The sequence below is a fragment of the Pomacea canaliculata genome, linkage group LG8 (assembly GCF_003073045.1).
Source record: "Pomacea canaliculata isolate SZHN2017 linkage group LG8, ASM307304v1, whole genome shotgun sequence".
NCBI classification, from domain to species: domain Eukaryota; kingdom Metazoa; phylum Mollusca; class Gastropoda; order Architaenioglossa; family Ampullariidae; genus Pomacea; species Pomacea canaliculata.
In genome coordinates, this window is record NC_037597.1 from 21,668,978 (window position 1) to 21,695,208 (window position 26,231).

The window sequence follows — 26,231 nt, forward strand, 5'->3', positions numbered from 1 at the left end:
ACGTGACTTTCCTCTTTTTATGTAGATTTTAGCCACATTTTTACGAGAAAGAGAGATAAATGATAATTTACACCTTCAATTCCAGAATGCATCACAGAAGTTATGCAAATGACCCTTTGGGGAAAATGATGCAGAAGTGGAAAAGCGCACGTATAATAAATCCTTAAAGAGGCCTCGTAACGAAATGATTGCTTTATGATTGAAGATCAGACAAGGGGAAACAACTCTGTATTCGTGCTGTGTCCTGTCTTTCTAGATTTTGGACAAGCTTACCGCGATTTCACATGGCTAACTACAACTCCATGTGATGTTTGTGTGTGTGCGCGCGCGTGTTTCTACAAGCAAACATACAATTATATACAAACCAGCATGAAAGAGGTACCTGAAGATTCACGATATCAAACAAAAAAACTTTCTAAAACCTAAAGAATCTATGTAGCAGCTCAGCAATTCATCAAATCCAAAATCAATCAAATAGCAATTAATCTTCATGTTTCGTAGCAGTCAATAAATAAATAATAAACAATAAACTGTTCTGCGTAACGGCCTCACGGGGTGTCCCTCAATATATTGACCCTTAATTTCAAATGGAAGAAAAATAAAATTCACTGGAGAGAACGAATTCGGTGTAACAAATACCAGGATCCCTCCTAGGATCTGTTGGTCTCGAGAGGAGTCCAGTCATCTTGGACATACAGACTCTCTGTGCTGCTAATAGCATCTGGGATTCTCGTCCCTCCTTTGTTAAGCTACGACACACATACATATCAACAGAATAATAACATAATTTTCAATGCATTCAGCTTCAGGGCTCTCTCACTAATGGACTCTATTCGCTTTCGACTGTGTATTTCACAGGATGTCTGTATTCTTTGTGCAGCTATTTTTGACTTCATATTTTTGTCGTCCACTAAATTTTTTAACCTAGGAAGAGGGAATCTAGCGAACATAGGTGAAACAAAGAGAAACAGGTCAAAGTCATTAATTTTTCAAGACTGTTTTCTAAGTGGTCTGCACTGGAAACCCAGGAATGGAAGGACCAGAATGGACAGGCACTTTACCTGAAGCTTTTGGACAGATGGCAAATATTCTCCTCTTACTTCTAAGAGTGTAGTGCTCATTCCTTTTCTCGAAGATTAAGAGTAATGGCTGTCAGACACAGAAGACTAGATTGGTTGAACAGAACAATCCATTTCTCCACCACTCTGCGAAATAGTCTCCGCCCATCCTCTCCCTTAACCTTTTGAACTATGACATACTGGGATCAGTTCAATTGCCATCGTGACTCAAGTTCATCCAACTGTCAAAGGTAGAGTCCTCCTGCTACCTTCTCTTCCTTCTTTGGGGGAGGAAACACACGGAAAGAAGTGTTATGATGAATGAATACAGCAAACCTTCAAAAAACAAGCTTAGGGGAAGTTTCGTGAGCTTCCTTGTACTTTCTTCTCTTTCACTGATCGATCGATGAAACTGATGATCGACGACACAATATATGACGCTGACTGACTCTAGTTTCCCAGCAGCGACTGCTTACACGGCGTCGGACCAGAGAGTCAGAGAATCAGTAGTCAGACGGGGAAAGATGTTCCCCAACATGACGACAGTCTCTGACGTCATTGTCAGTCACTTCTTCAACTGTCGAGAGGAACCAGGGTGTTCCCTATCCCAGTCTTCTCACCTATTGACACGGTTCGGTGTGTAAATAATTGTTTATATGTTCCTTCAGAAGATTGGTCTGTCTGCCTGTCTAGGTGCACTGGACCTCGGGAAGGAAGGAGCGGGGAGAGTTCACACAACGTTAATCGACAACGCACTCCCTCTCAAAGACCTGATCTCTCGGAATCGAAAATAGATGACAATACCAGACCACAAGCTCTCTTCATTAAGATGAGTTGTATTTAATTCGAATTCTAGAATGTTAGTGCATTCCACACAACATTTACAGACGTTAAAAATTGGTTCTCCATCTGCACTCTTCTAATGATCGTTCTTCCAGTTTTACTCATTATTTTTCACGGTCGTTCTGGCATGCACTCTAAGACTTAAGAAAACACATGAGAAAGACGAGGTCTAGCTGCATAAATGTTACACATTTTTATTTGTTAACCATTGCCATCATATCGTTAAAACTTCTGCTACCTCGCGTCCTAAGGTCAGTGAGTTTTAACGAACCTTTCTAATATGATTTCTGTGGGAAATTTTTTTTCCCTTGTTTTTACTATCCTCAATAAATTGTGTCTTCGGTTCTGTTTTCTCTTAATCATAACAGAAGTTTCTCGACTTCAACATGGCGTCATCAAACCTGGGATGCCTTTTGATGCTGTCACTGTCTTCTCAGTTCACAAAAAAACTACTTCGAGAAAGCTTAGAACCTTCCTACCCTTCCCCCGTGCGGGTTCTCTCTCAAATCCGCCCACGTAGGTAGATAAATGTAATATATAAATATATATCAAGCTGTATGTAGCTTGACAGTTCTTGGCTCTGCTTCTATTTGAAAAGCATCGTGCTATAGCAGAGATGTTGGAGGCTGAGAGAATGAGTGAAAGAGAGATTTACGTAGAACGTGTCGAAGCTGTGATGGGTGCAGCTGCTGGTCTCAGACCTATTCACCTGCACGCAAAGCGGCCCCTTGAGACCCAAGACACTAATGAGAAAACTGAATGCTTAGTTTCTCCTTTCGGCAGTTTTTTATGCTTCCGGTAGCTGACCGTCTGCTGGGTCTCGATTACTCAACGTCCCCCCGTCAGGAGGGTAACCGGCCATGATTGATAATCTTCACGGCGTGAGCACTGCTCACCAACACCTTGTTTCGCTTGGCGGGGCTGGGACAGGGGCTTCGTTATTCACGAGCGGAGTAGAGGATAGGCAGGGTGTAGGTGTGAGGCTGTTGGAGGAGAGAGAGACAGAGAGGAGGAGAACAGAGTTGCATTTTCTGCTGTCGAACTCCAAGACGTATGAGCACGCACGTGTGTGTGTGTGAGTGTGTGTGGCGTGAGAAAGTTGTGTTGTTTCATAAATGAGTACCTCAGTTTTCGTCACACGTCACACAAGTTTCTAGCCATGTTTTCATTTTATCTTGAATCTTACGTAACGTTTTTTCCATGTTTTTTTTATAAACTTCCTTCGGCAGTATTGCATCGCAAGCCTTACAAAAGTTATTTTTAACAATGTTTTTATATTTATCTGGTGATTCTGATTACTGCGTAAATCAATTTTCAACAGTTTTTGTCCTGAAAGTCAACGTTTCGACTAATTTAATTTTCTTCTTGTATCTCGTTTCGTGTATTATTTATTTGCAAACCAAGAAAACTCGCGAAAAGACACCAAGCACCGTTGGGAAATTTACTTGAAAAAAAAAAACAGTGATAACGGATTGCCTCCATTTATACGCACTGAAGCCGTAATAAGTATCCCCTTCACGAAAAAATATATAATTATATAAACGGTTCACTCACAGTGTTGTCTGTTTGTTCTTCTCTTTTGTTTTCAAATTTTAGCCTAAAACTGAAAATCTGTGTACTCTACTAAAAAATAGGATTAGTGAGAACCGCTGCAGAATGTTGTCCCTTCTCTCAAACACTATGAAACTTTTAAAAATTAGAATGGTGCAAGATGCCGGGTGAACATTCTGAAATAAACTCTTACTAGCTATCTCTCGACAAACTGCAGGTAGGAGCTGCATAGTCTTAATTAACGGACGGACGGACGGACGGACGGACGGACTATTGGGCAAAACTTTGAAATCAGCGCCAGGTAAGCACTTGGCCAGACCTGGTCCAATGTTTGTTAACATTTACTCTTTTCAGTGTGTCGAGTGACACAATGGAGATGAAAAAATTAGCAGGACAAGTAGACACGCGCTGCATGAAATTCCCGCGAGTCATTACTTAGAAATCACAAGCAAGGTGTAGGTCCTTCGCCATAGCAACCGAACGTTGTGCTGATGACGTTTAGTGGTGCAGTGGTTTAAAGCGTCTGTCATGACGACATTGAGAATCAGATGCCGCAGGTTCGGATCTCCGCATCGACACATTTATTGCAGGATGTGACACCAGTTCACGCCACTGACCGTTGATGGGTTTTTTTTTTCGATTTTCTTGACCCTGTGTTGTGCGATCATGTGTGGTCCTGGAGCCTAGCTTCGGGTTGAGAAAGAGTTCAGTATAAACAAATATTATTTATTTACTCCTTTATTTACTTATTAACTTTCGTGAATGTGCAGATACCCCAAAACAGTTTTAAAAAAAGTGCTGCGTGAAATGTATTTGCCAGCCTTTGAAAGATATTTGTACAACTATTACGTCATGATCAATGGAGACTAATGAACGCATTTTGAGGCTCTCTAGAAACATGCTGCATCGGAAATCAAAGGTTACGAGACAAACGTGACCCACCTGCACTTTGTCTTGACATACACAAGTGCGTGTAGCGTGCACAAACCTTTTTGTGCTTGTCTGTGGGCGTTTCTGACGTCACAGTGTCTGGGGTCTAAGTCAAAGACAGGAAATCACAGGAGCCATCTTGTCTGCCAATAATAAAAGATGTTGACTCCAGTCGTTTTTAATGTTTTCGAGGGTTAATTAATTTCAGACTTTGCTACTGAGATGTTTTGGTGAGGAAATTTGACATCGACACTGGAGAGCAATTTTTTTTTTTAATTTTCCAGTTTAAAAAATTCAGAGAAATTCATCATCGACGTTGAAAGATGATCTACGATTTATTAGATGGCGGTCTTCAAGAGGTGTTGTCTTAATCATCTCAACCATCGTTTCTAAAAAAATATATATATAATCTTTAACTCTTTGTACGTTAGCAGCAAACTAAATAAAATACCCTGTAATGACAGGCGCCGCTACGTCCTCCATCCACTTAACACTATTTATCCACACAAACATTAACCGTGCAGATTTCAATTATTTCTGACAGTAGATATCAAAGGGCTGGAATGCCGACAGAGGAGGAGGTGCAGTCGGGATGAGGCAGGGTAAATATGACGATGCAGCGCTGGGTGCATTTGGAATCCTCCGCCAAGATTACGTAATCTGGCAACCACAGTTTCCATTTCCCTACGAGCTGAGAGAGAGAGACAGCATCGCTAACCATCCTCCAGCATCTCTTGCTTTGTCTGCCGGGATTCAGATAAGACATGCAGCGGTGCCCCCAGTCCCTTGTGGGAGGCTGATGCTGGTTGCAGCAAATGACCTGGAATGATGGGATGGGGATGCGGAACAATGCATGTGCATGTTGTTTTGGAATTGCCCATGCGTTCGTGTGCGAGTGTGTGTGTGTGTGTGTTGCATAGCCATACCTCTAAGGACCACAAACTTTAAAGATTCGAGTTCAACAGTTTCTTCCTTTGTTTTCTGCACCAAAGCATCCAAACAACTCTATTCTCGTGGTTCAAAGTCTAAACGGTATTTTTGGAAGTCTTACGAAACCAGATGTTGCGGTTGTTGTTAGCAATCACTCGTGCGTGGCTGGATGTGAATCGTTAAAAAGACATACTGCCACTGCTGCTACTACTAGTCAGTCAACTAACGAGAGACGATACAGATTGTGTCGATTAGCAAGACAGCAACGAGTCTATGCATATTCTCTCACCGAGATGGTTTGGGGGTATGGCTGGCTGGCTGGGTGGGTGGATGGATGGTAAAGTCAACAGAACGTTATTGAGTGAAAATAAGTTGGGTGCTGCCAGATGTTGCGTGCCTGTGCCGGCAGATGTGAAAAGGGAGAAGGAGTAGGAGTGTTGTGCCGCATCACGTGTGCCTAGAAAGTGTGGCCGATGAAATTTGATGCCAGACTCGTATGAGCTGAAATGATTTATGCTCGCCGTCCGTAATCAACGTTAATATATCGCCTGACAAGAAGGCCGCATTGTAACTTGAAGTTGGTGTGGTTTGAATAATAAAAAAGGAAGAAATATAGCCAGATCTTCAAGATGGTCAGAATATTGAGAAAGATTTGTTTTTTCGATCGTTTTTCTCTCTGCTCCGTTCTCTCTTTCATTCTTCCCCTCGTATGCTCTTTCCGTCTGTCTCTCTCTCACACACACACACATTTCTTTCGCTGCCCATGCCAGGTTGTCACGTACTTTGCCAAGTGCTCGTACCTCACTAATAGCCACTCAGTCATCCCGACGATCAGATTATCTCCTATTCACAACATCAGGCCGTATTATGAGTCAATATTCAAGCGATATGATGCTACACAAAACACTGAACCTATGGACTGCAACCTAAGAGGCATAACTACATCCACCCCACGCACATCATAGTCAGGGGCAGATAATTGTACTCAATTGTCTTGCCAGCGAGGGGTAGGTGTTCGATTATCCATTTACTGCTCTGTAACCGAGTTCACTGTTCACGCAGCATTACTCTATCTCGAGTTCGTTGGCTGGTAGAGAGCTGGTCACTCAACCCGAACCTCGGGTCACGAACTTGTGATCCCCCTGTGACCTCGTCATACCAATATTTAAAAGCTGTTGTCATGTGACGACAACTTGGAAACAAGTGACACTTTCACCATACTGACACAAAGTTAGTAGTAAACAGAATGTGTAAAAGTATGTGTAAACAGAATGTGTAAAATGAGTTTCTGACATTGTGTTGTTCGTTGTGAGTGCGTGCACGCGCATGCGCTGTGTGTGTGAGAGAGAGAGAATGCAGGAGCACTTTGGAACAGACACCTTCAACAACTGACCGACTTCGTCCCTTTATCTTCTAAAAATGTGCAAAACGGACGCTTCCGAAACACTTGTTAACTTTAGAGATATTTTATGCTGTTGGTGGCGCAGGACTGGGAAACGATATAAAAATAATTAAAGCCAAGTAAACCCTGACCTCAGTATGAAAGACACATAAAAGCCCATTTCCTGTTCCGAGTGTGTTTTGCCCAACATTTTCCATCGGTCTGCAATGCCTCGGAAATTTCTTTTACGTGCTCAAGAGGATAAAATTTGAGAACAGCACGGACCACAGCGAAATACTTCATCACCCATCCCAATATTTCAGCATACATCCCAATATTTCATCACACGTCCCAATATTTCATCATAATTTGCAATACTCCGCCATACATCCAACTTTCATCCTCCATTACGTCACCGGCATGGGGGGCGCAGCTAATTCTGCCGATTACAGATAATAATACACAGGCCATTGGTTCGGACAGGATCCAAAATCAATGAACAAGTACTGAAATCCAATTTCCGAAGAAATCTACTTTGATTCTATAATTGAAAACAAATACTGCGATTATGAGGGTAGACATGGGAAATGGAAGAGAATTGACCTTTTTGTTACACTTCAGTTTTCCATCAACACTTTAACAGTAGCGTCTTTGTATCTGTACATGTGAGTGAGTGACAAACTGACAGAGGAAGACTAAAAAGAACAAAGAGAGCATGACAAAACAGAAGGGAAAAAGATGAAACAAGGAAGTCTAAAAGGTGTTTGAGTTATTGGATTGGAGATTGGTACAGTATTTGCCATCGTTTTCCTCCAGACTTTCATTTGCGACAAACATGATGCAGATTACAAGTAAAAGATTCAAAGACAAACAAACTAACACGAGGTGCAATCAAAGGAGCAAAAGGTCAATTAACCCTCTCTATCACACAGGACTGCCATGCCGTACCTTAAAAACATCTCCACGCCCGTGTCCTCCATGTTGCGTTTAATCCCTTTCCACGACTGCTTCACCTTGAAGGCTTGACGCGAGTCCAGGGGCGACCTGGGGTCCTTGTCCACTACTCCGTCCACCAGCGCCACCTTGCGCTCCATGTCGTTGGCGGCGCTGCTGATCTTGCGGGTGGGCACGGGCTTGCCGTTGCCCACCTGTGGGTCGTGCTGAACCTTACTGTTCTTGCAACCCATGAGGTAGCGAGTAGTCCGCCGGGGGTGCGGACCAAGATGTAACTTCACAGTCGAATACCTCAGGAGTCTTCCTCCAGTTCTCGCGGATTTCCCAGGGTACCGATTTGATAGTGAAGGTTTGATTCTGACCCTGTGGAAGGGGGGCTAGATCAGTAACAAACATTAGACACCCGTCCCTCTCCTCAACAGACAAACGCAACCGAAATTCGCGAATTCTGTGAGAGCAATATTAACTTTTCCACAATCTATATCGTCGTACACAAAATACGACTTCAAAAATGAGTGAAAGATAAAAATTTCCAGTGTGTTAACAATAATAATAGTAATAAATACCGCAGCGACTTGCGAAACAGAAAAAGTCCTGAGTTTTTTCTTGTTATTTTTTTTCAAGGCTTCAACAATTCACGCTTCACACTATAACTCAGTTTCGTAATCCTCACAACTGATCGACCTTCTGCAACTTTTTTTCAAATGACTAGTGTGATTATATCTTTCTGTCCTGTCTCCTTTCTTCTCTCTATCTCTCCTTTCCCTCTCTGCTTTGTCCTGTTCGTCGTTTCCCGTCCAGTCACAGCAAACAGCTGTCCCTAGGGCATTAACCTTAGACAATTGTTTACTGAATCCATTTCTCGCTCGTGTGTCCCTAGGGCACTAACCTTAGACTATTGTTTACTGAATCCATTTGTGGCGCTCGTTCCCCCGCCACTAAACAGCAAACTAAACTCACTCACCTACAGAGCCCGCCAGCGGCACGCAGAACGTGTGTCCAGCGCCGCACAGTAATGATGCTCTGTAGCCAGCAGCAGCAGCAGCAGCTTCCTCCCCGGTCGTGCCGCACGCGACTCACGAGATGCAGTGAATGGCAAACGCAAGCTCGCACTGGGCCAAGAAAACCGGAGAGAGGTGGGTTGGATTTTTTTTTTTAATATCGAGGACTATGATGGTAAGACCGGGTTTTTTTTTAGCGATGATGATAACAACTTTTAGATGCGGCGGCGAAGAAGCTCAAACACTTATCCTTCACGAAATGGCAGATGGCGCTATGGTGTCAGGTCGAGTTCGGCGGTACAGACGAACCAAATCCTTGCAATGTTTGCTTCTCTAGTGAAGCTATCCTTCCTCCGGTTATTTTTTTAGACAAGTTTTAGAAGTTAATTGTTTCAGCAGTTCAACAGATGCACTCTCTGCTCCAAACAGGTTCTCGCTCGGCGCTGGTGTTTGGCGGTGCGTCCACAAAAAAGATGGGGAGATGGCGTGGAGGCTGTCTTCTCTGAAGTGGTTAGTGTGAGGCGCCAGCAGTCAACAAAAAGAAAATGGACATGGAGTGTTTACTGGCTTGGGTACAAGGAACTCAAGTCAGCTTTGGAGTCCATTCGAAATCCGATGATATATTAGTAAAACCAGGGCAACTCATCCAGCCAGCCAGTGTATCTTGTCTCAAACAGGTGGAAAGACTACTATGTACCACGTGTTCATTGCTTGTCCTCGCCTTCACGACTCTTGGAGAGATACAAAGAATAACTGATTGTCCTTTCACACGCATGAGGTGGAGGTCAATCGTCAACAAACAAGAAGCATTTCTAGAAAGTAATACATCATTCCCCGCGATAATGCAACCTGACCGAAAAGGCTGCTTGTAAAGTCTGCCACCAAGTTCCAGACATCAGACATTAGACCTTTTTTTTCTTTTATCTCGTTCCTTTCGCCTGGTCTGTAGGCAGCATCTGAGACAACGCAACACACAATTGCAAAATCGAAATTTTCCCAGCATGTGTCTGTTCGGGTCTTTTATGAGGCACATCGTACAGCCTTTCTTAACAATCCCTGGATTCCATAAGACACTAAGTCGATGCGTTCATCATGCACAGAATTTTCTTCTTTTTTTTTCCTCAAAAATGTTTCTATTTTTAACAAGGCAGTTGTGACTTATTTACCCACTCAGAAAAAAAGTAACAAAAAACAACATAGCTCTTCTCGAAAGGAAATCAGGAGTGTCTTGGATGGTTGCCTGCGTTCATACTGTTGTTTGTCTGACAAACTCGTCATGTGGTCTGTGAGCGCACACCTTCTGACCCTCGAATGGATCCAGATTTGAACCAACTGCATGCCGGCGTGCATACTTTAGGCCAGCTTAGCCAAACAAAGTTCTAGAGCCGCTAATAGGAGAGAAGAGTGAAATGTCAGACTTAGAGAAGAAAGGGGAGGTTAAACTAGAGATAACTACTCTAGATTTTAACACTGATTTTAGCCGTATGCTCAACTGCACTTTATGGAAATGGAAATTGCTGCATAAAACTGTCAGATTTTAAATGGTAAGAATCTGGCAGAATTAGGTGTCAGAGACATCACTTTTTTTGGCGGCCAGATTATTTTTTTTTGTTGTGAACTCTCCGTTCCGACATTTAATATGACCTAACATAGTCTCTCTCTCTCTCTTTCTCTCTTTCTCTTTCTCTCTCTCATACATACCCATTGACAGTCAATATTACTACTGGAAAGGGCAAAAGATTATCTGCCGATAATGTCTGCACCAACGATGACTTTCCAAATATCACGTCTGACTGGTTGACAGCGACAAAGGCAAAACAACAACAATGGAAAGAGCAGCTCGCCGACAAGAGGAAGCACAGATAAATGCAGTGACAGGGCATGGCGTCTATTTTGAGAGCGACTTGAGTTTTTTTTTTTTCCCCAGGTTGTTCGTAATGACAGTCATCGACCATTATGACCTTACCATGGGTGAAAGAGGAGAGTCTTGTACAACGATGAACTTTCCGATTTTTGTGCATCCAAACTGTCCTTCCCTGTGACCCACACACATACACATCATTCCGCTTCATTCGACTATATTTGCACAATATTTTTTTTTTTTTTTTTTGCAGAAATTCATTTATCTAAATTTCTAGTTAGGGAGGAAGAACCGTCCGTGCCCATACCTCCCAACAGAAATTTGTGGGTGGTGGTGCTATTGTAGCGCACAAAAGATATGCTCTTAGAAAACGGTGAACTAAGAATCTGCAGTTTGATGCGCAAATTTAATCATAACAAATAAATGTTTTTCATGTTAGTTCTCATTAGAAAAGATTAAAACTGACATCTACAACATTTCGATTTGTTGTTTACTGCTTACTTCTCTTTGCAAGCTTCGCATCATGAACAAATAAATATTAACACAGGCTGACACACGTGAGCCTAATTTACTGCATGTTACAGAGCATGCATTTATTAAATAATTTTATACTAAGCTGGTCAACAGTGCTCGTGTGTTTTGTCATTTCAGTTGAAACAGTTTTTATATTTTATACATCTACACATATGCGAGCTCTCCGCCATTCTTAACGATGACGTCAATGGAGCCTCGGTTTGGAAAGCCGGACGAGTCGCACGTGAATAAGGTTCACATATTGCATTCCTAGCAGCAAGCAGGCAGAAAGTCAGATGAGACATAATGACAAGCCTAAATGAATGGTAGACAGATTCATAATTCTGTCCCTTAAATTATCTACGTGCAGATTACAGATTAACGGCGCATTGTCATGTGAACGATTCGCCTTTTGCTCTGTTTTTCTTCCCGTCCACATAGAAGTAAATTTCTGTTTTTAAGGTTTTTTTAAAATATTGGTATTGGCTCAGCTTCAATAATAAGTAGTCCCCCAAGTCGGTTTAATTTCCATTCTCGTCATTTATCATCGTACCAAAAAAATTTACTTTTCTGGGGAAAGAAACCGTAAGACAAATCCTAGTTTTATCTCTGTAGAGGTATGGCATAATCTCTGAGTACAACAGCACTTTGCCTACATCTGTCATCATTCTCCCCCATCCATCATTCTCATAGTCAGAATCTTCACTTGTCTGAATTTTGCCTTTCAAGCGTCTTGGTTGGGAGGGAAGGGAGGAAAAACATTCTCGTCTCCCCACAGCATTACCGCGATCCTGCGATTTATTGCCTGAATTCATACTTTAACCCAGCAACAGGACATTGGCTTCAATGAAACATCTCTTTCTTTTTAAAACGACGAAAACAAAAGGAGTCCCTGTTTGCAGCCCCTGTAAAAGAACCGAAACTATTTTATCCGTTATCCGCATTTACTAAGCCTCGTTATCGTACCCCGAACTCCAGGCCAAACTACATCCGCAAAGGTGGACTCGAATTTGTGGAATCCCGTAACATCAAGGAGAGACTGTTTCATTAATCGAAGTAGGCCAACATGAAAGAGCTGGTTTCTGTCTTTTAGAAAGATATATATGTATACAAATCCCTCCCACAACCAACGTATGCACACACCCACACAGACAAACACATAAATATATTACGCAAACATAATTACGCAGAGAAACTAATTTCGTGACAAGATTGTAAGAGATCAGAGACACAATAAATTAAATTTATCCCATAATTACCCCTTAACAAGAGGGGGTCAGCTGAAATATGCCGCATCACGGTTTTTGGTGCCAGAAAATGGCGGCTAAACGTTCTGTAATTTGTTCGAGTCTCAGAGAAAGAGGACGCCAGTAACTGACACCGAATCCTCTCATCCAGCATCAATATGATTTAATTATCGTGTGTTGTTTTCTTTCCTCTTTCTAGTGGCTTCTGGGATGTCGTTCGGCGGCGGATTGATGGGGATTGCGTCACTTCAGGCATTAGTTGAGAGTGATGTCCCTTCGACTAAATGACTGGAGTGGGCTTCTCGATGTCGGGTTTTTTTTTCTCTCCCTTTCTCTCTCTCTCTCTCTCTCTCTCTCTCTCTCTCTCTCTCTCTCTCTCTCTCATCTGATTAATGGACTTTAGTTGGTGTGTTTGGAATGTGGTGTACCTGCTGTCCTGGTAGCTTTAGTTCTTTAATGTTTATTTATTTTGTTTTTGACGTGATGACTTAATAATGGACGCAGCACCAAAGACTGCAGCTCCGTTGGAGCTTTGTTGATTACTGGACTGTTTTATGTGTGTTTGGTCATTCGTCATGACAGTTTTATTTGAAGTTCAATTACGAATCATATGTCATGTTGTATCTCAATTTGTCAAGATTGTTTTCCAGATACATTCAAAAAATCTGGACGTATACAAGAATGCTTGAATTCAGCTTGCGTTATTGCTGTTGCTGAAATCTCAAACAATGACTCTTAAGAAGGGAAACCCAGTCAGAACCGGAGAAGATCTCGTCTTCTCGGAGTCGGAGAAATCCCTGCAGGAGTTAAAGAACCCCTCAGGCGTCAAAGAGAAGTTTGTGGAAGATCTACAAGATCGCAACGCCTTAAGCTCATTCTCTCTACGCTGTTTCCAAAACAAGTGTAGAGTAATCTTCTAATAGCATGTAATCAGTTATTTGTAGGCAATGGGCATGATCTTGACATTTCTTCTTGATGAAAACTCTGTTTACCACGGCCCTGTATCTAGACAGTTCACGGTAAATGTTTTCATTGAAAGCTTGTCACACAGAGCCGCTATTCTTACTTATATATCACTGACAGTTCAAGAAAATAGCATGCAGCTCTGTAGCCGACACGTGCGTAAATGCCTGGACAACGTCTTCAGAATTTTTGCCAGAATTCTCATCAATTTCCTAATGTGTGTTCATGTTAGAAGGAGTAAAGGGCATTGAGACTAAGAGGGGAGAGGAAGGAAAGAGACCAAGAAAATGAGGAACATAGATGTACCCTCAGCATCCACCTCATCTGGGGGACCACTGCATCCACACACACCACCAACACCACCGACAGAAGACAGGCAGCGTTAACATCGTGCGAGATGTGAAGAAAGGAAGCTGTGTGTGACGCACCGCGGGGTCAACCCTCAGGTCACGCAGGCCGCAGGCGTTGATGTCATCGAGCCACAGCCAGACATCATGCACGTGACCCCAGCCGTCAATGGACTCGTTTGTGCGCATGCTCGGAGAGGGAAGGACTAAACGTGGAAGTGACCAAGAAGACTGGTGAGAGAAAAGTGAGGAAAAAGAAGGTTTTTAAAAATATATATATATGTGTGTGTACTCTGTTGACACGATGCAGCTGCAGACACGTCGGCTCCCTCTTGACATACTCCTGCAAATTAAAAAAAAAAAACAGCCTTTGCATTTTATACACCCCCAATCTCTAACTTCAACCATCAGATTTTTTTACCACCAGTTTTTGCCGTAAAGATTTTATCATGGCTTCTCTTCACCACGTTAGCCTGTTGGTCTTTCTCGGTCACCAGCCTCCTTCATCGAATATTGCGACTTATTTCTTCAGCTGTCAATGCTCACTTTGATTCCTTCCAGCACTCTTCTTTCCAGAAAGAGCAAGAGAAATGGCGATCTCAATATTTCCTTTACTGGATGCATGTTTGTCAATGCCACCTTTGATGCCAATCTGTGCTACTTCTTCGACTGCTCCACTTTTACTTCTTTTTTTTTTTTTTTTTGCCCCAGGTATTTTTAAAAAAATCTTCCCAGCATGCTGAGCCTTCCTGGTAGGTGTTCAATAAGCTTGATTCCAATTGCTGCGTCATGATTATTTGTTTAGCGGCAAAACCAACCTGACTTTCGCTCGGTGGATTGTGGCTTGTCTGCCAGCGATTGGCCGGAAGCGGTTTCGCCGCCATTCAAAAGCGTTTTTGTTGTCGCCATGTCTGTCGTCATCATCATCTAGCATCACGTGACTCGCACACGTCACGTGTGACTATGCGCTGTCACGCCAAACTTCTCGCGCACAAGACCTTCTTCACGTGCCACCCTGACCTGAAAACTCAGAGCTGCGCAATTGTCCATGTCTGCGCATTTTCTCACTCACACCGTGATGATGTATACAAAAATATTTATTCTTTCATCCTTTAATGAGTATAAAATGTTCATCTTTTCATTACTAACATAGTGTCAATTCTATAAAATGTCTATTTATAGACATAATGTATAATTTCTACTCAGTGGCTAATGAATTGAGAACTGTCTGTCAGGTAAAACGTTCTCTGCTAGTTCCCTCCTCGCGTTAAGCCAGCATTACCCATGGATAAATTGCCGATTGTCATGGATACTAGGCCTAGAACTTTATTTTAAGAAAACTTAAAAACATGAGTAAAACTAGAAATATTTGGGTTGCTGTGTTAAGTAAGGCCTTTCATAAGAGTACAGGAATATAAAGACAAGCTCAGAAGAATCAGTAGCAGAGGGGAGGAGTTGTAATCTCTTAGCTGACATGCGCCGAGATGTGGGCGATACAAACAGGCAAACACCTTGCTGAAGATGAGTGAGGACGTCATCAGTTTGTTCCTGCTGTCGTGTTTTCTGCGCGTCATGTTTTATCGCTGGCACCCAGAGACGAGAAAAGCGATCGCAGTGTTTGGCGCAATCATTCTCTATCCTTCCCACACACACACATACACCCGGCTCCCCACCCCACACACATACATGTACACCCCGCTCCTCACCCCACACACACACACAGTGAACACCCCACTACCCACCCCACACACACACACCCCACTCCCCACCTCCCACACACAACTTGACGTCAGGCTGTACACCCCCGTTTCCCCCACCCGAGAGGAGGGGAGGGTACGTTGCAACAGACAGGCGTTGATGTGTTTTTCTCTTCTCCTGTCACAGTTTAAGTGTTTTCCTCTTTTTCGTTTCTTTGCCGATTCGTGATTTAATTTTGATCTTGTTGCTCTCAGCCTCTTTCCTTTTCCAGGTCTGTGCTTTTTCGTGGTTCTTGGGGCACCCCTTCCCCCTTAGGAACTGAACTTTGTCGCCTCCTTCGCATGTCTCTAATCACCCCTAAAGCCATTCAGAAATTTTCTTCTCCTACCTTCTCCTTTGCACTATCTATTGGGACATTTCTTCTTACTAGGCTGGTAGGTTGATAGTCATTAGAGGCAGCTGTAAAAGACCCTTTTGGGTGTACTGTTCTCAACTCTAATTCCTTTTTCTGAATTACTTTCCTTTGTTCCTACATTTTCATCATCTTGTCGGCCCACTAGCGTTGATTTTCGGTTCAGCAATAAAGTAACAGTCTGGCGACCTGGGTTCAAATCTTGTATGGGATAAACTGATTTTTTTTCTCCTTCCTTACTTCTTTAAGGGAAGGTTACTTTGTCGAGATATAGTTACATTTTCTGGCTCTACGTTAAAACTCTGTCCCCCTCTATTTTTGCTTTAACCCCCGTCCCCATTCCCTCTGATGGTGGTATTGGTGTTGGTGTGTAGCTGTGACTGTAGACGTGGCTGTTGCTGCAGATGACGATCTCTTGGAATGTCTTCTGACATTTGCAGCGCGCCAGCGGAAGGCGGGGCACAGGCAACAAAAGGTCCGTTATCAACGGTTCCAGCGCCGTTTGTGGTGCACGTCGCCGGGACACAATCCTCCCCCTGTGCTCCTCCGGGTCTTCGTGAGTCGTGTCATGCGCACTCCACTCGCCAGCTTCCGCCTAACCACGTGCACCTATACTGCTCACGACCATTACAGCTTGTAACGCATGATAAATGATGCTGTCGGAGGACGTGTACAGAAAACTGGAGGAGGACGACTGGGGAAGGTGGTCAAACTCTCTTTATCTTGATATTTGACCCCTTTTTTCATTTCTCTGTACAAGCGTGAAAAGAGGCATATATATGTGATGAAGTTTTAGGTTAAAAGTTTTATAAACATGGCACATGACACAATTCTAGAACTGTTAAAATTAAATCTTTAGTCCAAGAAAAGACCAGGGAGGCTGTAACAAGACCGCCATGCGTTGCGATTCCTTGCACAGAGCTGACCCTTCAAACATAAAATTTAAGTTAAAATAAACATGAAGATTGATCTCTAATAAACGTCCCTCTGATGTCACTGTAAATGACAGCGCGTTGAGCTTTTTAAGGCGCTGCCCAATCAGCGAGCCGGCATTTCTGACGTCAGGGGAAATGAACTCTTGACCTCTGTCCAAAACTTGGGCGAGAACTCAAAAGATTGAAAGCATGTGAATGGTTTGTTCTCTGAGATTTTAGCTGCTCGTGTCTATTAACGAAATGCACCTCATTTAAACTCATTTAACTCATTGAACACTTATTTAAAAATAAAGTTGTGCTCAGGTTAATGGATAATTAACAGAGTAAAAAGATGTATTTCAGGCATTCCTGCAAATTCTAGTGAAAAAAAGAAAAAAACCCAAGACAAGCTCTTTCGAGATCGTCAATGTTGAGACTTTATACTTCTACCGGTGGGTAGACAGGCATGTACTTCCATCGGGGGGTAGACAACCAGATATCTTCAATCATCTATGTGGGGATCATCTGTACTTCCAGCCCTCTCTGTGCGATGTTATTCTCTTCCGGTATCTGCATATTCAATAACTAAATATTGGCGATTTTATACTTCCACCAATAATATTATACCTCACAAGCTGTTTAAAACAAAGAGAAAAAAACAATAGTCTCTGCTTCTCGCCAGGCCTGTGTGTAATTCAAACCACATGCTCTGTAATGTGGTGCCTGTGAAGTTCAGATTATTCCGAATGAAGAACTCCTGTCAGCTAAAGATTAGAGATTTATTTATTTATTCATTTTTACACTAGTTCTTTCGGTCCCCATCGCCTCCAATATAAAGACCAGATATAACGCTCGATAACGGAAGTCGTTCGATGTTTAGTTTGATTTTCCCGACGTGCTTTGAAGCAGCGGGGCCTGAATGAAGCTCACGCGATAACAGCGCTAATATTAAATATTATATTGTTTACATATACACAAACTACGATTTAGAAAAAAATCCAACAAAATTAAATCGCACTGGCACCGAGCTCTCCCTACTCGCCCCTGAGCGGCCACAAATGTTATCCCGTCTGTCAATCAAGCAGCACGCAGGCTATGGGTTCTCCGCCATCTGATCTCACACTGCCAGCACGTGGAGTAGTGGTTCTCGTCATGCTTGGCAGGTCGTTTCAGTTCTAACGGCAAATACCCTCGGGAAGGATCGAAAGCTGGGGAAACAAATTACTAAAATAATAATAATAAAATAAGAAAGGAAAACTGCGACTCGTCCATTATGTGCAAGGCTTATAAACAAAAATGTTTCACGCCCGGATGGTGAGTCCATTTTGTTAGTAACTGAGACACTGGCGGTCAGTCAACCGATCACGTCTTGCAACCGATTCCTGGCTGATAAGTACGACACTTAGTTTTAAAAAAAAAATGCTACGACGACTGGAGGTGAGGACGACCCCCACTGATGCTTCGTCTCCCACACACACATTTTCCCCTGTTTACCAAAAAAATAACAAACAAGACCATGTATATGAAATCTTCGATGAAACATGAATTACTGGCGCTAGTTGCTACGCTCCATGTCAGTAATGACTATGTTCTCACGACGTCAAGCTAAACTCTGAGCTAATAAACTGTTCCACAGCTACGCTAAAATCCATGTTTGTGTTGACTCCATTCTGACGCCATCACGGGAAGGTGGATCTCTAGAGAAAAAGACCCTCGAGCTTCCATATTGACCAAGCGGTCCTCGACTTCTGCGCCCTCATGCACTCAGCACGGTTTTCGTGTGAAATTCGAATTCCAGAAATGCAGCCTTCGTTTTTACGCCGGATTGTAAAACTTTTCCACTGAATAATTTAACCTTAAACCAATCATGTCTTTGTAGGCCAATACTCTGAAATTTTAGCATCTGGCTGCATGGGACGGAAAAGGACGTTGGGGGATGACTACCAACGAAGCACAAGAACATGTAAGTGCATCTGTACTTGCTTTTTTTTTAAAGGTCTGTGATTGGATCTGACTATGTCACGGTACAGGCGTGATTTGATAAAAGTAGTCTACGTGAGAAAAATGGTGAAAGAGATTGGAGGAAGCTGGCATAAAGAAGACCAGCATTTTGCACGGGCACCGAGCCAGGTGATGAAACTGTGAAAGCATAAGGAGCGAGTGTGAGATAAGATATGACAGTCAGCACACAGAAACATTCCTTTACACCTTCACAAACATTTATCCTTCCACCTCTCAGGGAGCAGATATTGTTTATTTTCTACAACTCGGGGGGGAAAAAAACTGAAGACGTGCAACATTCTCTCTCACTATGTTTGCGTATTTGTTTGTATTTAAATCAAAGAAGCTTTTCTAGTGATTGATGCTGTTAAAAAAACGGTAATACTGTTATTTATGGGTGTTCTCTCTACAGTTAAATCTAAGATCCTTTTGATTGTAAACACTGAGTTTGATAGAAAGAAACGCCTGTTATCATTTCATGCTGGTTCAGGATAAAAGCAATGTACTACCGCTACACATCCTCGGAAAATACATTGTTTGGCTTAATCTAGTTTATTTAAATTTTATAATACTCATCTATTTCATGTACTTGCAATACTAATACTGAAATGCTAACTGAAGTTTAACTAAAGCAATAACGCGTTAAGAACAGTTATTATAGTTATAAAACTGTTTTTAATGATGATTGATAGGAAATTTTATTTTGTAACTATATAGTCCAAATCATAGCAAATGTGACTCACAAGCTCATTTTCCCCTTTTTTCAGTTTCGATTTAAAATTTACTTGGATTATACAAAAAAAATAAAACATAGTGTTAAGCTCAATCCCAGTTATATAAGAATTGTGCGCGATCATAAAACTACTACGTCACTGCAAGATTGTTTCCTTAAAGTGCATTGAGAAACCGAGATTTATTGTGTTTCTGGCAGTGAAAAACAAGGAAATCGAGGTTTTTTAAAAAATATCTTGTCAGTGGTTATGACCTGCTTTTTTCAGAATATGATAACCACGACGTGTATTGGGTTTTTCTTTACAACCCAATTATCTTTTAGCATATATTATTTATAAGATATGTGGTTGCAGATGGGCTAAAAGTATGTGTGTGGATAAACTAATCTTGTTTACTATTCTAAAGTCAGTTTAGTTTAAAGCTTTAAAATTATATTGTCGCAATGTTGGCAAAGAAGCTATATTCTACATTGCCTTTTACAGAAATTATACAATTTTTTACTACTGCTATTGACTTATCGGGAATTTCAAAATTCGCAAGACTGCAGTAAACGGAATAGAAAAGAAAAAAAAGAATCTACTCCCATTGTTTTTTGTAATAACGTAAACAGTATTTCTCTCAGCTGTTGCTTGTTGTGAAGTGAGGGGTGTTCAAGACATCACCTTTCTCGGGACCTGCCAATCTTGTGAGAAAAGTGTTCATTCAGTTTTCTTTCCCTTCCTACCCGACATTTCTCAGACCTAGACAATGTCATGTAGCCATTTAGCAGTTGGGTCAACTACGGGAAGAGCCTGCCTCACAGATATTGAACTGGCGAGTATGTGCTCCTCCCTCCTCACGAACCATTGATCTAGCCTCTTTGCTATTAGCTAACCCATTACCTACATATCTTCAGAACAGAAGGGGTAGCTGTTGATAAAATTGCAGTTAGCCAAATTCCACGTCTTAAACTGCTAAATATTTTTTATATCACTCGCGCCTGTCAAAAGAATGGTTCATGAAGAAAAGACGATGTAAATCATTCAATGGTAACCTGAGATTGCAACATTTTTTAATGATCTGGTTAGTTTATTTCAAGAAAATAATCCCTCAAATAAGTGAATAATTTCTCTTAATTGGCGAGATGTGAGTCTTGAAACATCGCAATTCTCACCTGCAGCTCGAAAAGTAGACAACATGTATCCGCTACATAGGAGAGCTCGCGTGGTGTCAAGTATGTTTTTAGGAGGTGAGTCGGAGGAAGAAGAAGCCGCTGAGAATATTTTAGTCGAGCAGCCAGCAGATGTAAGGTTTGTGGACGATGCTAGACACACGGCTGAGATGTTGAGACTATACCTTTTCTCTCTTTCTCTCACTCTTCCTCCAGCTCGATCATCGATTTTTTTTCCGCATCCCCGTCCCTCATTTGTTTTCTTCCCTTCCTGTCCACTTCTATGGCAGAGTGGGGTGGACAGGAAGGAAAGAAAACAAACGTCTGTCTGTCGGCGTGGCTGAGGGGACAGAACCACTTACAGCTGGGGAAATATTTGCGTGTGAGCCAAAAGTATTTGACCATCAGAGCCACTGGATGCCAGCAGTCGCATCCCCGCCACAGACACACAGAGTGCGGAGTCTGACAGTACGGGAGGTCTGTGAAGTGCTTTCTTTACTTCCGTCAACATCGTTCTTGCAGACTGCTGGCATTTCACATTCGCATTCTCTCCCCTTCACTCACACAAGCGCAGATAACTTTAAAAAAAAAACAAGGTTGGGATTTCGCTGCAATAACAGAAAATATGCATGGCTGGTTCTAACCTTCTCCTTCCCTCACTCTTTCGTCAAGCCATTCCATCATGATCAGTCATCCATACAACGACTGACGTAATCTCCTCCACTCTAACCTCCCTTCCTCCTGCAAACCACCAAAATTATAGTCAACCCACTAAAATGTATGGCAACAAACTAAAATTATCAACAGACTTAAATTACTGGCAAACTAATAAAATTATCGTCAAACCACTAAAATGAAGGATTGGACACCTTCTCAATCATCGACTTTCATTTTTTACCCTCTTATGATCATGACGACAACTCTCCGTTCTTCGAGTTTTTTGGCGCAGTTTTCAGCAGCTCTGGTGACGATTGTCGCACTAGCAGGTCACGTGGGGTGCTAGCTGTTGACGTTGTACTAACCAGGAAGACTAGCTACCCGGAATGATTGGCTCTCTCTTTATCGTTTTGCGCAATTTCGATCTCCACCCGGAAACTCCTCGAGTAACGGGCTCATAAAAATCTCCAGGGCATTTTTATTGTCTAACGTTTTTTGGGTTAGAATCAATTTTTCGTATAATTCTCTCGATAGAATGAAAGGTAAATATCAAATGAGAGACACTAGATAAGAAAAGGAGAAAGCTACTGGGAGCCTTGAGTTGCCTTTATTGATGTCGATAAACCTGTAAGATGTTTGCTTTCGTCTGTCTTCCATCCCCAGGTCTCAATAGACAGACAGCATGCACAGTGGGTGTACTTGTGTGCCACCATGTAAAGCAGGCAGTTGACGCAGAAATTGCTGTTCACATTCTCCTTTTTCCGTCTCGTCTTCCTTAAATTATAGATACAGGGAGATATGCAGGAGACGTTTAGTTATCCAGCGGAATCTCCAAATGGACTGGGAAATGTGTTCGGGCATGTGTCCGACATGAATGCTGGAGTCCACATGACTTACGGGGAAATGGAAACAGAAATTGGAGTATTTTACTGTCATTGTTATTCAAAATTTCAGGCACCGGCGATATTAGTCCGCTGCTGTTTGGCTTTTGCAAGAATGAGTGACATCAACATGGATATGGAAATGAGAGTAATTATGCGTGTTATATTATTCTTTCACAAAGAGAGAAAGGGAGATGAAAGAAGAAAGAAAGAGTATTAAGGTGAACCACTTCTCAATCCCCTCTTTTCTCGCTTTCTACCTCTCATCACCGCATCTATTTCAATCTCTCTCTCTCTCTCTCTCTCTCTCTCTGGCTAGCTGCTGTGGACAGCATGATGGATTGAACGTATCAACTTTTGCGTGCAGAACATTTATCACTTACTGTTGCAGGCAGATTACTTGGTCATTAGTCAACGTCTTCTTTACAAATTATCTCCACATTGTCCGAGATCTGCCTAAGTCCTCTGCTTCTCGTTTCATAGAACTCTCTCTTGCTTGTTCTGCCGTCCTCGTAAATAAAGATTGTCATTTTCTCTCTCTCTCGGTCTCTAGCTCTCTTGCTTATTTTATCACCTCGTCAGCGAAACATCGTCTTCTCTTTCTCTTACTTATTCTACCATCCTCGTAAATAAAGAATCGTTCCTCTCTCTCTCTCTCGGCAATGCTTTTTCTGACATTCACAACTGGTATTCTCATACTACACAGTTGTTTAGTCTTGAAAACTATCACAGGAAATATTTATATATCACTGCCGCATTACATTGTCCTGGAGACAAGGAGAAGGTATTGAAACAATCCCACAGCAGTTTGATTTGTTTCAGCTGATGAGACCGTTAATGAAACTCAATAATCGACGTTGACGGAAAAGTAAAAATATTCCGCTTTTTTTTTTTTTTTTCGCTGATTCTGTTTTTGTCTTCAGCTGCTTGTCATACACGAATTCATAGGATGGCCTGAATCCTGCTCTGTTGTTTGTTTTTGTTGTCTTTGTTCGTGCATGTGCTTGTTTGCATGTGTGTTTGGCTTTGTTTCGTCCAAGGATGGACCATGCCGTGACAATGGGCCTCCTGGTGGTACCATGATGTTAGATACCTTCCTCCGGAGAGAAAACACCGATAAGGTTATCTCGAAACGAAAATAACTGTAATTAATCCCAGACCACATATTTTTCAATTTTACTGGAACCTGTTGTGAGTAATTGAAAACTTTTCTTTAATTTTCTTTTCTCGATATAGTTATTTTGAGACACGTTGAAAAATGAGTGAAATAGTAAGAGTGTTAAAGAGAGAATTTATAGTTTAGAACTGCAAGCTTTGAAAGTGGATACAGGAATTTCATTAGTCGTAGAATTTTCTCACTCTCGGTCTGTCTTTTTCCCACCGAAACACATCCATTCCTCTCTCAGACATCCGCGCGCATTAATTTTGACACACGCGCGATGCTTTACCTGTTTGCGCACCTGCATGACCACATGCGTCCGCACGAAGGTCGCACTCGCAAATAAACTGAGTCGGACTCGACAACTTGTCATGTTTCTCTTTTCTCTCAGTTTTCCCCCCAATAAAAAACCTCACAGTATCATCTCGAGCTGTTGTTTACCTGTCACCTTAAGGAAGGATAACTCATCAGGCGCTGTCGGCAATCAAGGTGTCAACTCTCCTCCCGTCCAAGAAGATGTGAAGACCCATCTGGCAGTTTATCATCTTAACATGTCGTTAAGGGAAATGCAGTCTTCGTGCACGGATCCGCATCTTCCTCGCGCTTGATCGCTAATCAATTGTGTGATCGCCAGTCCATGACGCCTCCTCTAAACGAGATCCCCTCGGACAAAGATTTATGACGACAACAGAACGCATCCGATAGTTCCCCCACCACCACCACCACAACCATTAAAGGAAGTCGTGCGACGGCTCCGGTCACAAGTTCTCGGTGGAGGAGAAAGATTTACGGTGTCAGGAGGTTCGGGTTCGTGTCCAGGATGGTGTCCTTAGCACAGACTCTCATGGAGAGAAGGAGGAAAGAAAACCTAACTTTCTGCTAATGAGCAAAAGGTGATTTACAGCTTCTCAGACAATAGACTCGATCTTCCAACCATTACGACCGGCAGAGGTTCAACATGGCCGTCAATAATCTGGAGAAAATGTCAGCGAAACGCATGCGTCAAAGTCGGATGGGGGAAAAAATCGAGACGATAAAAAGTATATTTTATCTAAAGTATACAGAAAACTGCCTAATGGAAGTTTTTTCCCCTAACAGAAAATGAGCAAAAGAAGAACTATCGTGGTGATAACTATGATGTGTTTCTCGCGTTCATAGTGTGTTTTGGATACAAAGTGTAGAAAAAATGGTCTAAGCTGTATAAAGAGCTCAATATTCTTTCCTTCGACTAAATATTTCCCTTCCAACCCCTATGCAAAACCCTCACCCCTTTCTACCTGTCAAACTCAAACCAAAAAGAAGGTAGGCAAGCAAAACCTATGGAGACAAAAGATGGCTGGGGACTGGCTAGCCTAAAAATCGTCTTTACAAAACTAAATGTCAAGGAGAAAAATGCAGGCATACATGTATATGTCCTACAGTTACTTCTGACATTCAAAACACAATGTGATATCTTGATTTCAACAGTCAAATCTAAACAGCCCTTGGAGGAAACTAAGACTGTTCAACATCCCTGCCATGGACAGACGGAAGTGAGGTTTCGTTCCGACGCAGGCGCAGAAAGACCACAAGTCGCCCTGTAATTAACCCATGTCTTGACTAGCGCCTCCTGAGCGATGAAGATGCTCTCTAGACTTATTCTAGAATTGATGATGATGGATGATGGATGATTGATGATGATGATTACAAGTGTTCTCAATAATAGATCAATCAATATACGTAACGATCAATGAGTAACATCGATACATATCGCGATTTCTCAAACGATACATTCGACAACTGAATTCCTGCGTTTTAAACTGTTTCCGGTAGATCAACAAACTGCTGAAACTAGTCGCGAGCGACCTTTTCTAGTGATGCCGATTGATTCAGCATGTCTTCCTTGCGTAAATCCATTTGTCTGAGCTAGTTAACCAGCCAATTGTTAAACGTCCAAATGTTTTTACTTAATTACCTTTCAAACTTAAATGCGTTGTATGTTTCCCAGAGGAATGATAATTTTACAGCCAAACGTTCTTTTTTAATAATCTCCAGAAATTAAACATGCTTTAAATCGCCTAGTTCCTTTGGGACCGAAGATCATTAGTGAGGAAGAGGCGTTATCTTCCCATCATCTTAAGCAGCATCACATGCTTTATTTCCAGAGCGATACAGAGATATACAGTTTAGTGATATAAGTAACAGATACTATCTCTCTTTTTTTTTCTCTCGTTGCGGCGTCGGTACATGGGTACGTCCGTGCGTTTGCGTGTGTGTGGACAGGCGCGTGCGCGTTTGTATATGAATTTGTATTTCCCGTATCTCTCATTTTCCTAGTTATCTTCCCTTGAAGAAAAGCACATGCCATTGACTGGCACTAGTCCAGCACAAACAGTGACAGATCAAGAATGCACCTCAAACACATGGCAAAGCACACCAGCGCACACCCACCCTGCTGACATCCACCCGCACGAGCAGAATGATGAACACAATCACTGTTTGAAGGCGCTTTCTATCTCTGAAGGAAGAAAAGAGCCATTCACGGGTATCATGACCACCCGATAAACACAGCAACAAGCCTGTCGTTTACAGATATAAACCGCTGTTTACAATGTTGCGTGTTAAATACCGTAAAAGCTCCTTCATGAAATACTGACCTTAAGCATTAGGTATTCATCATATCGTAGTTATCTATCAAAAAATACACAGTAGAAATATTACCAAACAAAATATTTTCTCATTTTTCGTGTTTTTTACATTCATATTTAATAGAAAAACAAAGATGAGAGGTTAAACTGAATATTTTTTCCAGATATACTGGAATGTGGCGGACATGGTTAAAATTAAACTACGAAGACGCTTCAATAATTTCAAAGTTTGAGTTTGCTGGACAGTCATGGCTGTAAGTCTAACGTCCACACCCGATTTTTCTCTTTAAAAACTTATCACCCGGGAAACGTACTCTGTCGTCTAATTTTACTTCATCCGCCCAGCGTCGCTAAACATGCCCTTTCATCTATTATCTTGCATCTTCCTCAAAAGTGCGCGTTGAAGAAAGCGTCGGTGTCC

At 42.1% G+C, this 26,231-nt stretch overlaps 1 protein-coding gene across 3 annotated transcripts in view; it reads right to left on the minus strand.

Moving 5' to 3' along the window:
- LOC112569971 (neuroglobin-like) overlaps nucleotides 1–26,231 on the minus strand; it is an 87,656-nt gene that overhangs the window by 51,748 nt on the left and 9,677 nt on the right. For 2 of the 3 annotated variants that reach the window (XR_003100559.1, XM_025248099.1), the window contains exons 1-2: nucleotides 8,612–10,722; nucleotides 7,642–8,010 (exon numbers count right to left, since the gene is read on the minus strand). The exons of the other annotated variant lie outside the window; for it this stretch is intronic. Coding sequence is in view for 1 of the 2 variants with exons in the window: in XM_025248099.1 (XP_025103884.1) it covers nucleotides 7,642–7,880 (239 nt within the window). In the remaining variant the exon portion in view is untranslated. Of the gene's footprint in view, nucleotides 1–7,641; nucleotides 8,011–8,611; nucleotides 10,723–26,231 lie in introns of those variants that run through there. 3 annotated transcript variants of the gene reach the window in all.